At 38.4% G+C, this 12,728-nt stretch overlaps 1 protein-coding gene and 1 pseudogene across 1 annotated transcript in view; both read left to right on the top strand.

Moving 5' to 3' along the window:
* Positions 1-559: 559 nt before the first annotated feature.
* Positions 560-1,633, top strand: LOC125752233 (E3 ubiquitin-protein ligase TRAF7-like; annotated as a pseudogene).
* A 410-nt stretch (positions 1,634-2,043) lies between these two features.
* Positions 2,044-12,728, top strand: part of IMPG1 (interphotoreceptor matrix proteoglycan 1) — a 150,010-nt gene continuing 139,325 nt past the window's right edge. The window contains exon 1 of the mRNA XM_049092285.1: positions 2,044-2,118. Coding sequence (XP_048948242.1) covers positions 2,044-2,118 — 75 coding nt within the window. The remainder of the gene's footprint in view (positions 2,119-12,728) is intronic.

Raw genomic sequence — 12,728 nt, 5'->3', positions numbered from 1 at the left:
TCTGTAATGCACTGCAAGCCAACTCCCTTCTCCACTACACTACTGAAAATGTTTTCCCAAAGGTCATGAATTCCTCCCTATTATAGATCCAACAGTGTTTCCTCAGCACTCATCTTCTTCATTCTCTTTGCCGCCCTTGACCCTGCTGACTATTCACTCTTCCTTGCTGCATGTCTCAGTACTCAGGCACTGAGCACTGGCGAAATTCAGACCTCAAAGATGTCTCAATACCATCAATACCATCATTTAAACTGAGTTTAGTGTCTATAAAATTCAAGTCACTGATGAATGTCCCTGTGTTCATACCTGGTGCAACATTTATCATGACCTGGTATAGAAGGGAATATATATAATTTACTGATACCAAACTTACCTTGCCGATTCTCTTAGTATACATGGCTAATAATTATTTTGAAAATGCTTTATTTTAAAAAGCACACAGGTCCCTTCCTAGAGAGGCAGCCAAGGGGGCCTGATGAAGCTGGAGGCTGGCGTTGCCACTCCCCAGTGGCCGCAGATGGGGGACATTATGTAAATGTCCAAGATAGTTCTCATGAGCATGAGATCAGGCAAAAGCACCTGCTACAACTGCTTCTCCAGGGAGACTTCCAACCCATCCACCCCAGACCTCACCATAGGGACCAGAATGGAAAAGATTTTGGGACCCATTTCAGTTGTCACTACCATTGCAAAAGCCACTTAAGATCAGCATTCACAAATAGCACCACAGGGTGCCCCTCTCCTCCAGCACCCTCACCTCCTTCCCTCAGGGTGAGGAAGACAGCATGTCCCCATCACCACCCTGCACTGTGAATCCAAGCTCTACCATGCCATCTCTGGCAGCTGCAGTCCAGAGTCTACTGGACTCTGGGTCCAGCCTATCTCTATGCTCCACATTCTTGCTGCCAGAGTACAAGGAGGAGCTAGAGCCATTTGTATTTGCTGAGCAGCCCTCAGCTCTGTTGTCAGGTCAGCTACAGTGTGTTCAAGGACCCTGTAATCAGTACATGGAGGCACATGTTTTATCAAAGATGCATCTTAAAGACAGAGAGGTGTCCCATGTGCAACACCAACCTGATGGTGGTAGTAAACAAAATTGCAATGGAGTGTAGATCTAGGAGTTCTTCATTCACTGCAAGCATGGCTATCCAGTGGTGGCTGGCAGGAAGCCCACCTGTTTTTGAGGTAGACACCCTGTGGGAGTCCCTTCACCATCAAGCTCAGTTCCTAGAAAGACAACAAAGACTGCTGTGACTGCAGGTCTGTGTGATGCTCTAACAACCCTAGTCATCCCCTCCTCGTGATGAACATGGATGAACTCAAGGAGTACAACCACATCAAGTATCCCCACTCTAAGTACAGATGCATGTTCATGGGAAATCAGGACATGTATGAGATGGACCTGAAGGAGTTCCCGCAGCAAAAGGCTGATAGCTTCCACAAAATATTTGTGGTGCTGACACAGAAGGACTAGGAGATTATTTTCTGCATTTCATGCTGGGCAAGCTCTCAGAGAAGATCGACCAGCTGGAGAAGAGCCTAAATGCCAGAAGATACTGGAATGGCATGACAACATTGTGCTGATGCTCTGCCTTCTGGAGCACAAGCTTTACAGTAGCTCAGCAGACTATACATCATGTGGGACATCCAGAACCTGCAGAGGGTGAACACAGTCCGGGCCCAGACAATTGGTATACACCCTGGTCTCCTCCTACAGCATGCTCCTAAGCAGTTTGCTGAAGGATATCCAGGACTGGAACATCACAGGCACTGAGCTGAAGATAAAGAAGGAGCTCATGGGCCTCAACCACTGAGTACAGGCCCTGGTCAGAGTTGCATGCACAGTGGCTCCTAACCAAATAATCAAGATCTGGGACATCTAGACCCTCAACTGCGCCCACATCCTGCAGATGTCACCAGCAGCACTACCATATTGGCACAATGAATGGCCGCATTGTCCAGCGGCACTGGGAGAACTTCATTCACACATGAAACATCAAGTTTAAGTAGCAGGTGCAGATCCTAACAGGCCACATTGGCACCATGTATGCCTTGACAGTCATCTCCATACCAGACCAGACCAAAGTCCCCAGCATATCCTATGACAGATCCTTCAGGGTCTGGAGTGTGAAGGGCATGATCTGCATGTAGACTCTGCTGCATCACCAGTGCAGTATGACTGGGCTGGCCGTGTGGGGACTGTGGACAGCACTGTGAAAGTTTGGACTTCCTAAAAGAAAATCCAGGCTGAGTCTTGGCCTGCATTAGACCTATCCAAGCCAGGCTGGCCACATGAGTAGTCTTACAGTCTCTTCCTGCCTTGTGTATGAAAAGGTGAGCAGGCTTAGCTAGCCAAGCAGTTTCCTTTCTGCCCAACAAGCCTTTCTCTGCTTGCTCCTATCATTGGTCCTCCTCCCAAAGTACCAGATACAATGCTGGACCAGCCTACCCTCTGCCTCCACCCCAAATAGACTATGGGCCTTTTTATTCACCTTTTATACTGTTTTTAGGCTGTGTGTATATTTGACTACTTTCTGACTGAAATAAAAGCTGCATAGACTGTGAAAAAAATAATAAAATACGTGCAGATTGACACCTTTAAAATTAAAAAAAATTACTTGCTTTTATAGTGCCCAGCTTATAATTATTTCTCTCAAGAAGGAACTAGTTCAGTTTATTCTGCATTACTATATTTATTACCAAGGACTTTGAGGGGTGCAAAAAGCAGAGAGAGAAAAAAAGCTCTGTGCTAAGAGTTTTGGGAGAAAGGCTGGCCCACTTTGTCTGCAGAAGAGGAAAGGATCGTTGAAGTCTTCCCTTATCAGGATTCATCACGAAATCTCTGAGAAAAAATACTGAAGGTGGATGAGGATGCAAGGCCTCTGTCCCTGGGTTGCTATCATTCATATCCTCATTAAAACTCTCATTCCATAGCCCTACAGTCACCTCCCTCCATTCCTCCATTCCTGCAATCAGCTTTTGTCAGATTCCATCTGCTGCTCTCCCCTCATTATGCCCGAGGAGGCAAGGCAGCCCTTTTTATTTAATCCTGTGGTCTTAAGCTGACTGCCAAACTAAAATGATCTGGAAGGTAAATGCACAAAATGGGAGCCCACCTTAGATGACATTCCAATTGGTGTTTCCCTTGTACTTCTCTCTGTGTTATATCCCTCCTTCCTAAGATATGGGTAATAATATAGAGGAAATTCTCTGAGCTAGGCAGTGTGAATCTTCTATTATCAAAAAAGGACACTTATTCAAGACATTCAGAAGTATGGAAGAGGACATTGGGGTTTTATCAGAGATAATGGAACTTGTTCTCCCAAGATCAAGGATTTAACACTTATAGCACTGCCTACCTGTCCCTCCTAGGATTCATTTCTTCTAGAAGTGGCTCTTCTAGGAGCCACCCCTAATTAGTCACACATTTTGATGGTGATGGAAATACCTCAAGAATCCCTTTTGCCTGTCTGAACTTCAGAGACAAACCAACAATGTGGGCAAAAAGAAACGTAGAATGCTAAGCAGACAGTTGTCCATCTACCAAAGTAAAGATTCTAGAGATGGAAACTTTCCAGATTCCTGTGTAGCCGCTTTACCTATGATGTCCAAATTAGTAGATGTAATGTGAAGGAAAAGACCAATGCAAACAGTAAACTTTGGATATGATCCTGCATTTTCATTGGCTTCTCTTTTTATTCAATGTTGTTGTGATATTGTGATTTATAATAGGAAATAAATATTTGATCTTAATCCCCAGTTTCCAACACAGAACTCCTAAAACCCTTTGGATTCTCCTAAATTAGAGCTGATAGTGTCTTTTGTTATATTAATGAGGCCTCTTAGGATCCCCACCTAAGGATGGAGGCTAGGTGTCCAGAGAGCCAACCAGAGTGGAAGCTTTCAGCCCTACCTCCTTGACCTCCAGAGTAGAGAAATGGGCTAGAGACTGAGTTTAAACACTAATGGCCAACAATTTAATCAATTGTGCTTACATTAGGAAACCTCCATTTGGTTGTCCAAACCCCCCCAAAAAAACAGTTTCAGAGAGCTTCCAGTTTGGTGAACATGTGGGGAGATCTGGGGAAAGTGACATACTAGATGTGGGCATGAAATTCCATGCCCTTTCTCCATACTTTGTTCCATGCATCTTTTGCATCTGTCTGTTCCTGAGTTATATTCTTTCATAATAAACAGGTAATCTAGTAAGTAAAATGTTTCTGTGAGGTGTCTGAGCCACTCTAACAAATTAATTTAACCCAAGCATGGGTTGTTGGAACTTTCAATCTATAGCCAGTCAGGAGCTCAGGTGACAACCTGGACTTGCAGTTGGTCTGTGAAGTGTGTGTGTGTGTGTGTGTGGGCGGGGGGTGGGGGGGGGGGTGGGGGGGGAGGGTCTTGTAGGACTGAGCCTTAACCTGTGGGACCTGAGGCTGTATCCAGGTAGATAGTGTTAGAATTGAATTGAGTTGCAGGGCACGAAGCGGCTGGTGTTTGAGAATTGCTTGTTGGTATAGAAGAGACACTCTCCCAACACACACACAACATACATATACACACACTCACGCTGGAATTGGTGACCAGGACCCACTCATTGTTAATTTTTCTGAAGAGTATCAGTTATTTTCTTAGTATCTGTTTTCCCTGTAGAAGGAACATAGTGAAGAGCAATAAGGAAAACATAGGCTTTGGAATTAGAAAGAGGTTGAAAATCCTGCTTCACCTTTACTAGTTGCATAGTTGGGAAATATACTTAGCAACTCTGAGCCTCAATTTCTCATCTGTATGAGTGGAAATAAAAATAGCAATGGAAAGTTGTTGTCTATGCATATAAAGTATCTAATTGAGAGTTTGGCATTTAGTAAGAATGAAAAATAAATAAATATTTAGATTAACAAGTGGAATCATTTCTTTATGATATTAACTGATTCATTTTGGTAACCACTTCTCATTTCTCCTGATTTCAAATGAAGGAATACATCTGCAAGGACATACTGCCCTTTCTACCCTACCTTGTACATTTTAAATGCACCACTGAAATTCTACCACAAAATAAAGGAGAATGCTTACCTCTTTAAGAATATATAATTATTGTTGACAGTCAACCAGCTTGAAAAAGCACTTCTGTATTGATTAACAGTGACCCATAATTAAATACGACAGTACTTAGAAAAAGACCTGATGGTCCCAGGAAGAATTGTTTCAGGAATAATGAGTGTTTAGAATTTTTATTTGTTTCCTAAGTGGCAGTTATCAACACTAGTTATCCAGATTTTTTTATTAAAAACCAGAAAAATTAGTAAGGTACTGAGTTGGGGACAAATAGGACTAGGCAGGGCTAAGTAGGGGGCCACAGAATCAGGTTCACAGGAATCCCAAAAATGCTGAGGTGTAAGGAAACCAGAGATAAGGGAACAAGCCAGACCACCCTGCCCTAGGTGTGGGCAGGGAGGGTGTCTTTTTTATGACAGTCATCCATGATCAACAAAGAATAACCAGACCCCAAAGAAGAAGTAAGCCATTAAAGATGTTATCACCAGTCCTAACTCAAACCAAGACATCACAGGAATCTCGAGGCCATAAGCTTCCCAGTCAGTTCTCAATAAAAAACTGCCACTACAGGGACTTCAGTGGCAACCCTGTTGGGACCCTTCTTACTTCTGAGAGCTTTCTCTGTACCTTTGCTTAATAAACTTATATCCCTTTACTCACTCTCCTGTGTCCTTGAGATTCATTCTTCGACTCCGTGAGACAAGAACCAAGTTCTCCCATATCAGTACTGCTGTCAAGAGAATCTTTTAAGTATTTGTCATCATAATATAAATTCAGTATCTCTATAATCATATATAAATGACATAGAATGTTTTTAAGAACATGAAATGATCTATACCACATTTTCCTTTAAGCAACATGTTTTATTAAGGAGGTTATTAGGTGGAAATTGTTTTCATAACTTAAAATTGTTGCTTTCTCTCTTAGAGAAAAAACACTGATATTTCACAACAGGGTTAGAAACAGAAGTATAACACAGGAATATACAGCAAACAGAAAGTATTTTGTTAGCACCTACCAGCTTTCCAACCCATATGAATATATATTAGAAATATTTATATGTGTGTTTATATATAAGTATGTACCTATGCTAGGTCCTCATAATTTTTCCCTAGATGTGGCTATTTAAAGTCATTATTCGCCTGCTTTATTTCTCATTTTCAGATAAACTGTTCTAAGTAAGACTATACCAATCTGATGATTTGAATTTTCTTTAGCTATCACCAAAATAATCTGTAAAGGAGAAAACTGAAAAGCCATTACCCTATGCTTCCTCCAAATACCCCAGAAAATAGTACTAAAGGATTTTTTTAAAGTATGAAGCCACAACAGTAAACAGAATGAGAAAGGAGACAACAGTAATAAAACTTTAGAATTTCTGCAGCAGATAAAGCTGTAAGATCACTTGAACCAATCTTCCTGCTGAGGGAAATGTAGAAAAGCTGGGTAAAGTATATAATCTGTTTTAAAGGAATAGAGAGCTACAAAATAATGAAGCATTACCAGAATAAAGATTTACAAGAGGTCAGCATCAAGACAAGTGAACCTAACTTGGGGGCCACTTTTGCCCCCCAGAGCATTTGCTGATCTATAAGAAAGGCAGAGGCTGAAGTCCTTTTGAAAACCTCTTCATAGGAAAGGAAAAAAGTTGTGGAGTTTAGGAGACAGTAAAGCACTGGTAACCCAAAAGGCTGCATCCTAGGAACAAAGGAGAACACAAAGGAACCATGCTTCTGTCAAAAATGTAGAACCCAACTCTAAATCATCTATATAGTTTAGAAAATCTTCAACCCAGAAATTTTATTGAACTGACCTTGGATTGCTAATAATCCCCAGTGGATGGAAGAAGCAAGGAAAAATCCTACCTAGAAAGAGATATCCTAGACTTCAAACCCTTTTTAAAAACTTATTTTTTTATATTTTTAATAAACTTTTTATTTTAGAATGTATTTAGACTTACTTATAGAAAAATTGTGAAGATAGTAGTTTCGATAGACCCCACACATAGTTTCTCCTAGTATTAACATTCTCTATTATTATGTTACATTTATTATATTTGATGAACCAATATTGATATATTATCATCAACTGAAACTCATACTTTATTCAGAATTTCTTAGGGTTTTTTCTATTTCTTTTAACCTAATGTCCTTTTTCTCTTCCAAGATACCATCCAAGACATCACATTATATTTAGTCGTGGCTCTCCATAGGCTCCTCTTGGCAGTGATTGTTTCTCAGACTTTCCTTGTCTAAGATGACCTTGATAGTTTTGAAGCATACCAATCAGGTATTTTGTAGAATGTCCCTCAAATGAAATTCGTCTGATGTTTTCCTCATGATTAAACTGGGCTATGGGTTTTTTTTGGAGGCAGACCACAGAGGTGAAGTGCCATTTTCATCATATCTTATGAAGGAAACATACCATAAACATGACTTCACTGTTGATATTGACTTTGATCAATGTTATGACTGTCAAGATTCTCTAGTGTAAAGTTAATCTTTTTCACCCTTTTCACATTTACTCTTTAGAAGGAAGTCACTGTATATAGATCACATTTTTTAAATGTGATTTTCCTCCTTGAGGAAATAAATTTTCTACCTAAATTATTAGGAGTTCTTCTGCATGGAACATTTGTCTATTCTCTCCCATTTATTTATTTTTAATAGTTTATTTGTATTAGTATAGACTCATGGATATTTATTTTACACTTTGTGTTATAATCCAATACTACTTCATTTTATTCCTAAAATTGCTCTATATTTGACCATTGGGAGCTCTTTCAATTGATTCCTGTGTCCCTTTGATATACCACCATTATTGTGGACTTGTTTTATGAGGTTTTGTGTTTGGGGGGCTTTGGTTTGGTTTGAGCACTTCCTTACTATCACTACAAGACATTCCGGGTTCATCTTGTATATGTCTTGCCCCAGTTTTACAGTCAGCCATTTCTCCAAGGAGTCCTGTTTTATTTTACTGAAGAATGACATTATAAATCAAGATCTGTGTGTTAAGTGGTTCATTGCTATGGGGTATCATTACTTCTAGGCCCTCACAGCTGATGGAGAAGGAAAGATGTGCATACTAACCAGAATATATATACTTTATATATATATATATATATATATATCCATCTCTATGTTAAACAGGTGTTTATGCTGATGTCTCCAACTCTACTCCTTTACCATATGGATTATTCTTCCCTCTTCCCCTTGTTTGTCTGTAACCTTCTACTGCAATAGTAAGAAAACTGACTCCTACCATCCACCATCTGTTTACTTAACTCAATTCCTTAACTCCTAAATGTTATGGTTGTTTCAGAATTGCTAACTCATATGCCTGTTGTAGACGATTTTTTTCAACTAGAGTACACTACTGCTATATAGTTCCTTTTGTCTTTATTCCTACAGACTAATTTCCAAATTTATTTAGGTCAGCTTTTCCCTCCACCCCCTTCAGTGAGATTGTTTCATACATTTTTAGTGCAGTTAGGTTCTTTTGTCACAGTGTGCACTGTCACATACTATAGTTAGAGATTATCTAAAGGATTTCTTAAATTTACATGCCTTAAAGTCCACTCTTCTATAAAGTTTGATGGGTTTTGAAAAATGTGTAATCGTATGCATTACAGTGTTACACAAAATAGTGTCACTGCCCTAACCCCCTATGCTTCACCTGTTCAAAGCACATATACACTCCAAAACTCCTGCAACCACTAATCTGTTTCACCTGTTTGTCTTTTACATAGTGTCATATAAAAGGAATGATTCAGTATGCAGCCTTTTCAGATTGACTTCTTTTACCTAGAAATATGCATTCAAAATTCATCCATGTCTCTGAATAGTTTGATAGCTCATATCCTCTTATATAATTTGTTTATTAGTTAATCTATTAAAGAACATCTTGGTTGCTCTAGGTTTTCAAAGTTACTAATAAGGCTGCTATAAACATTCAAATGGAGATTTTTATGTGGAATATACACTTTCAAATCAATTGGGTAAATATGTAGGAATTTGATTGCCAGATTGTATAGTAAGAATATTTTTAGCTTTGTAAAAAGCTGCCAAACCATATCCAAAGAGCCTGTAACAATATGTACTGTCACCAGTGAGGAATGAAAGTTTCTGTTGTTCTGCATCCTTATCAACAGTTGGTAGTGTCAGGGTTTTGTTTTGTTTTTGTTTTTTAGTCATTCTAATAGGTATATAGTGGTACCACATTGCTATTTCAAATTGCGTTTTCCTAATGACAAATGATGTTGAGCATCTTTTCATATGTTTATTTGCCACCTGTTTTTCTTCTTTGGTTAAGGGTTGTTCAGATCTTTGGCTCATTTTTAATTGAGTTGTTAGGTTTTCTTATTGTTGAGCTTCAATCTGTCTTTATATATTTAGGATACAAGTCCTTTATCAGATATATTTTGCAAATATTTTCTCCCAGTTTGTTGCTTATCTTTTAATTTTATTTAGTGTCTTTACCGGAAGTTTTTTATTTTAATAAAATCCAATGTATCATTTTTCTTTTTCTCTCTTGTGTTGTATCTAAAATCTCATTATCAAGACTAAAGTCAGGGGCACCTGGTGCCTCAGTTGGCTAAGCACCTCACTCTTGATTTTCACTCAGGTCATGATCTCAGGGTTGTGAGATCAAGCTACAGCACAGGCTCCACGCTGAGCATAGAGCCTGCTAAAGATTCTCTCTTCCTTTCCTTCTGCCCCTCCCCTCAGCTCATGAAAGAAAGAAAGAAAGAGAAAGAAAGAAAGAAAGAAAGAAAGAAAGAAAGAAAGAAAGAAAGAAAGAAAAAGAAAGAAAGAAAGAAAAAGAAAGAAAGAAAAGAAAGACTAAGGTCATGTAGATTTGAAAGAAAGAAAGAATAGACTAAGGTCATGTAGATTTGCCCCTCTATTTTTTTCTAGAAAATTTACATGCATTTTACATTAATGTGCAGGATACATTTTTAATTAGTTTCTGGGTACGTGCAATGTCTGTGTCTAGGTCTATTTTTGGTTTGTTTTCTGTGGGTTTGGATGTTTTTGTTTGTTTGGTATGGCTCAGCTTGTTTTTGTTTTTGTTTTTTTTTTTATGGCACCATTTGTTGAAAAGACAATCCTTTCTCCACTGAATTGCCTTTGCATCTTCCTCAAAAATCAATTGGCTGTATTTGTGTGGGCCTACTTCTTTATTCTTTTCCATTGATTTTTGTGCATATTTTCCACAAAGACTAGACTGTCTTTCTTACTGTAGCATAACCCTTAAAATAGTGTGTGATATACAGTAAGAAAAAAATAACCACTTAGACAAGGAGATGAATTAGAAACATGAATAAGAAAACAGAAAAAAAAACAAGACAATGGAAGCAACCCCCAGAGCTGTAGAATTTGAAATTATCAGACTATTCTTTCTATATTCAGTGAGATAAAAGACAATATTAAACATTTTAGCATAGAATTATTTTTTAAAAAGAGGTGATGCAGACTTGAAAAAGAAGAAAATAGAAATCTTACAACTGAAAAAAAAATAATAACTGAAATTAAGAACAATAAATTAGATCCAGATGATGGGAAAATATTCAAATAAAAAATAAGCTAATATGATGAAACAAAAGGGATGGAAAAGATTAGGAAAACATGAGTATATGTGATACATAGAATAAAGTGAGATGACCTAAAATTTAGAAACTGGAATCACAGAATTCAAATATTATTATTATTATATAATAATATAATAATATTATTATATTATTATATAATATTATTCAAATGATTAGGGAGAGAGATAAGATAATACAATATTTGAAGAAATAAAGGCAAGACTTTTCCAAAACTAAGCCATAGATTCAATCCACAGATTCAAGAATCAAACAAGTCCAGGGAGATATAAATAACATACCATGCACAGACTGATGCATCATCATGAAACTACAGAAAATAAAGACAAAATGAAATGCTTTATAAAGTAGCCAGAGAATAAATTATGGATTGTCTTCAAATGAGCAACAAATACACTGATACCTGATTTCAAGAGAAACAATGGAAACCAGAACACACTGGAATGTTATATTCAAATGCTTAAAGAAAATGAACTAACAACTTAAAATTCTATAGGTAGGAAAATATCTTTCAATGACAAAGGTGAAATAAAGCCATTTTCGCAAACAAAAATTGAGATCAATCATTAGTGGCATAATTACAATAAAAGAAACATTCTGATGAGTTTTTTGAGCAAAAGAGAAAATTTTTTGAGAGGAGGAAAGAGTTATGAGAATGAAAATCACAAATATTTTGTAAATCCAAAGGAATACTAATTTTAGAAACAATTGTGATAATGTAGGGGAAAATGATGAGTAGCCTACTCATGAGTTTGAGGCACTTTTTGGGAGGAGTAGAGTTAATTATATTTCATCAAAACTGCTATATAGAAAAATAATTTAATAAGTTATAAATAAATGAATGCAACTTACCAAAGAAAAATTCTAAGTAGAGTAATAATTATTAAAGATATAGAATCCAGAGAGGTTACATCATCAAGATGGAGACATAGGTCATTCTCAGTATGAGTAACCCTCAAGAAGACCAGCTAGCAACTCTCCATAGACAAGATACCAATGTAAAAATCTCAGAACCCAGGAGTAGGACTGAAGCATCCCCTTGGACCACAGAGTTGGTGAAGAACCTCATTAGAAGAGTCAGGGAAGTAGTTTTGCCTTGACTACATTTCTACCCCCACCCCACCCCTAGGCAGACATAATACTGCACTGAGAGGGCTTACAGTTTCCCTATTGAGAAAAGAGAACCCACAGTGAACATCTAGCAACCCCAGCATTGTGGATGCTTCCCAGGAGGCCTACTCAGGTCTCACTTCACAAGAATCACTGGAAAAATCTGCTCAGCTCAACCACTGGGGATCAAATCAAGATGGAGAGGGATAGGTGCAACCAGCACTCAGATCTGGATCTTGGAAGGCCACATTCCTGCTTGCAGCTGAACCTGAGCAGAGATCTTAGTTAGCAGCTCTGACCATCAACATAGCCAAGCTCATGGCCCTGTCTGTCCAGGTAATTTTTGGCTGTTCTGCATGATTTGGGTCTCAAGCCAACACGCTAGACTAGTCATGAAGCATGTTCTATAGCCCCGCCCACACAGGGAAACAAATTCACAGCCCTGCCCAATTGCTGTGCTACATACCAAGACTGAATCAAGAAGAAATGGAAAATCTCAACAGACACTAGTAAGGAGACTGAATCAATAATCAAAATCTCCCAACCAAAAAAAAAAAAAGTCCAGGAGAAGATGGTTTTACTGGTGAATTTTACTAAGCATTTAAAGAGGAATTTACACCAATCCTTCTCAAACTCTTCCAAAAATAGGAGAGGGAACACTCCCAAACTCAGTTTGTGAACCAGCATTATCCTGATACCAAAGACACTATGAAAAATAAAACTAAAGGCCAATATCCCTGATTAATATAGATGCAAAAGTTCTCAATAAAATACTAGAAAACCAAATTCAGCAGCACATTAAAAGGCTCATTAATGGGGATCCCTGGGTGGCTCAGTGGTTTGGTGCCTGCTTTTGGCCCAGGGCATGATCCTGGAGTCCCAGGATGGAGTCCCACATCAGGCCCCCTGTATGGAGCCTGCTTCTCCCTCTGCCTGTGTCTCTGCCTCTCTCTCTCTC

Source organism: Canis lupus, chromosome 12 (assembly GCF_003254725.2).
Source record: "Canis lupus dingo isolate Sandy chromosome 12, ASM325472v2, whole genome shotgun sequence".
In the NCBI taxonomy this organism is placed as follows: domain Eukaryota; kingdom Metazoa; phylum Chordata; class Mammalia; order Carnivora; family Canidae; genus Canis; species Canis lupus.
Note: the sequence above shows the minus strand (reverse complement) of the source record. Positions and strands in the feature narration are given on the sequence as shown.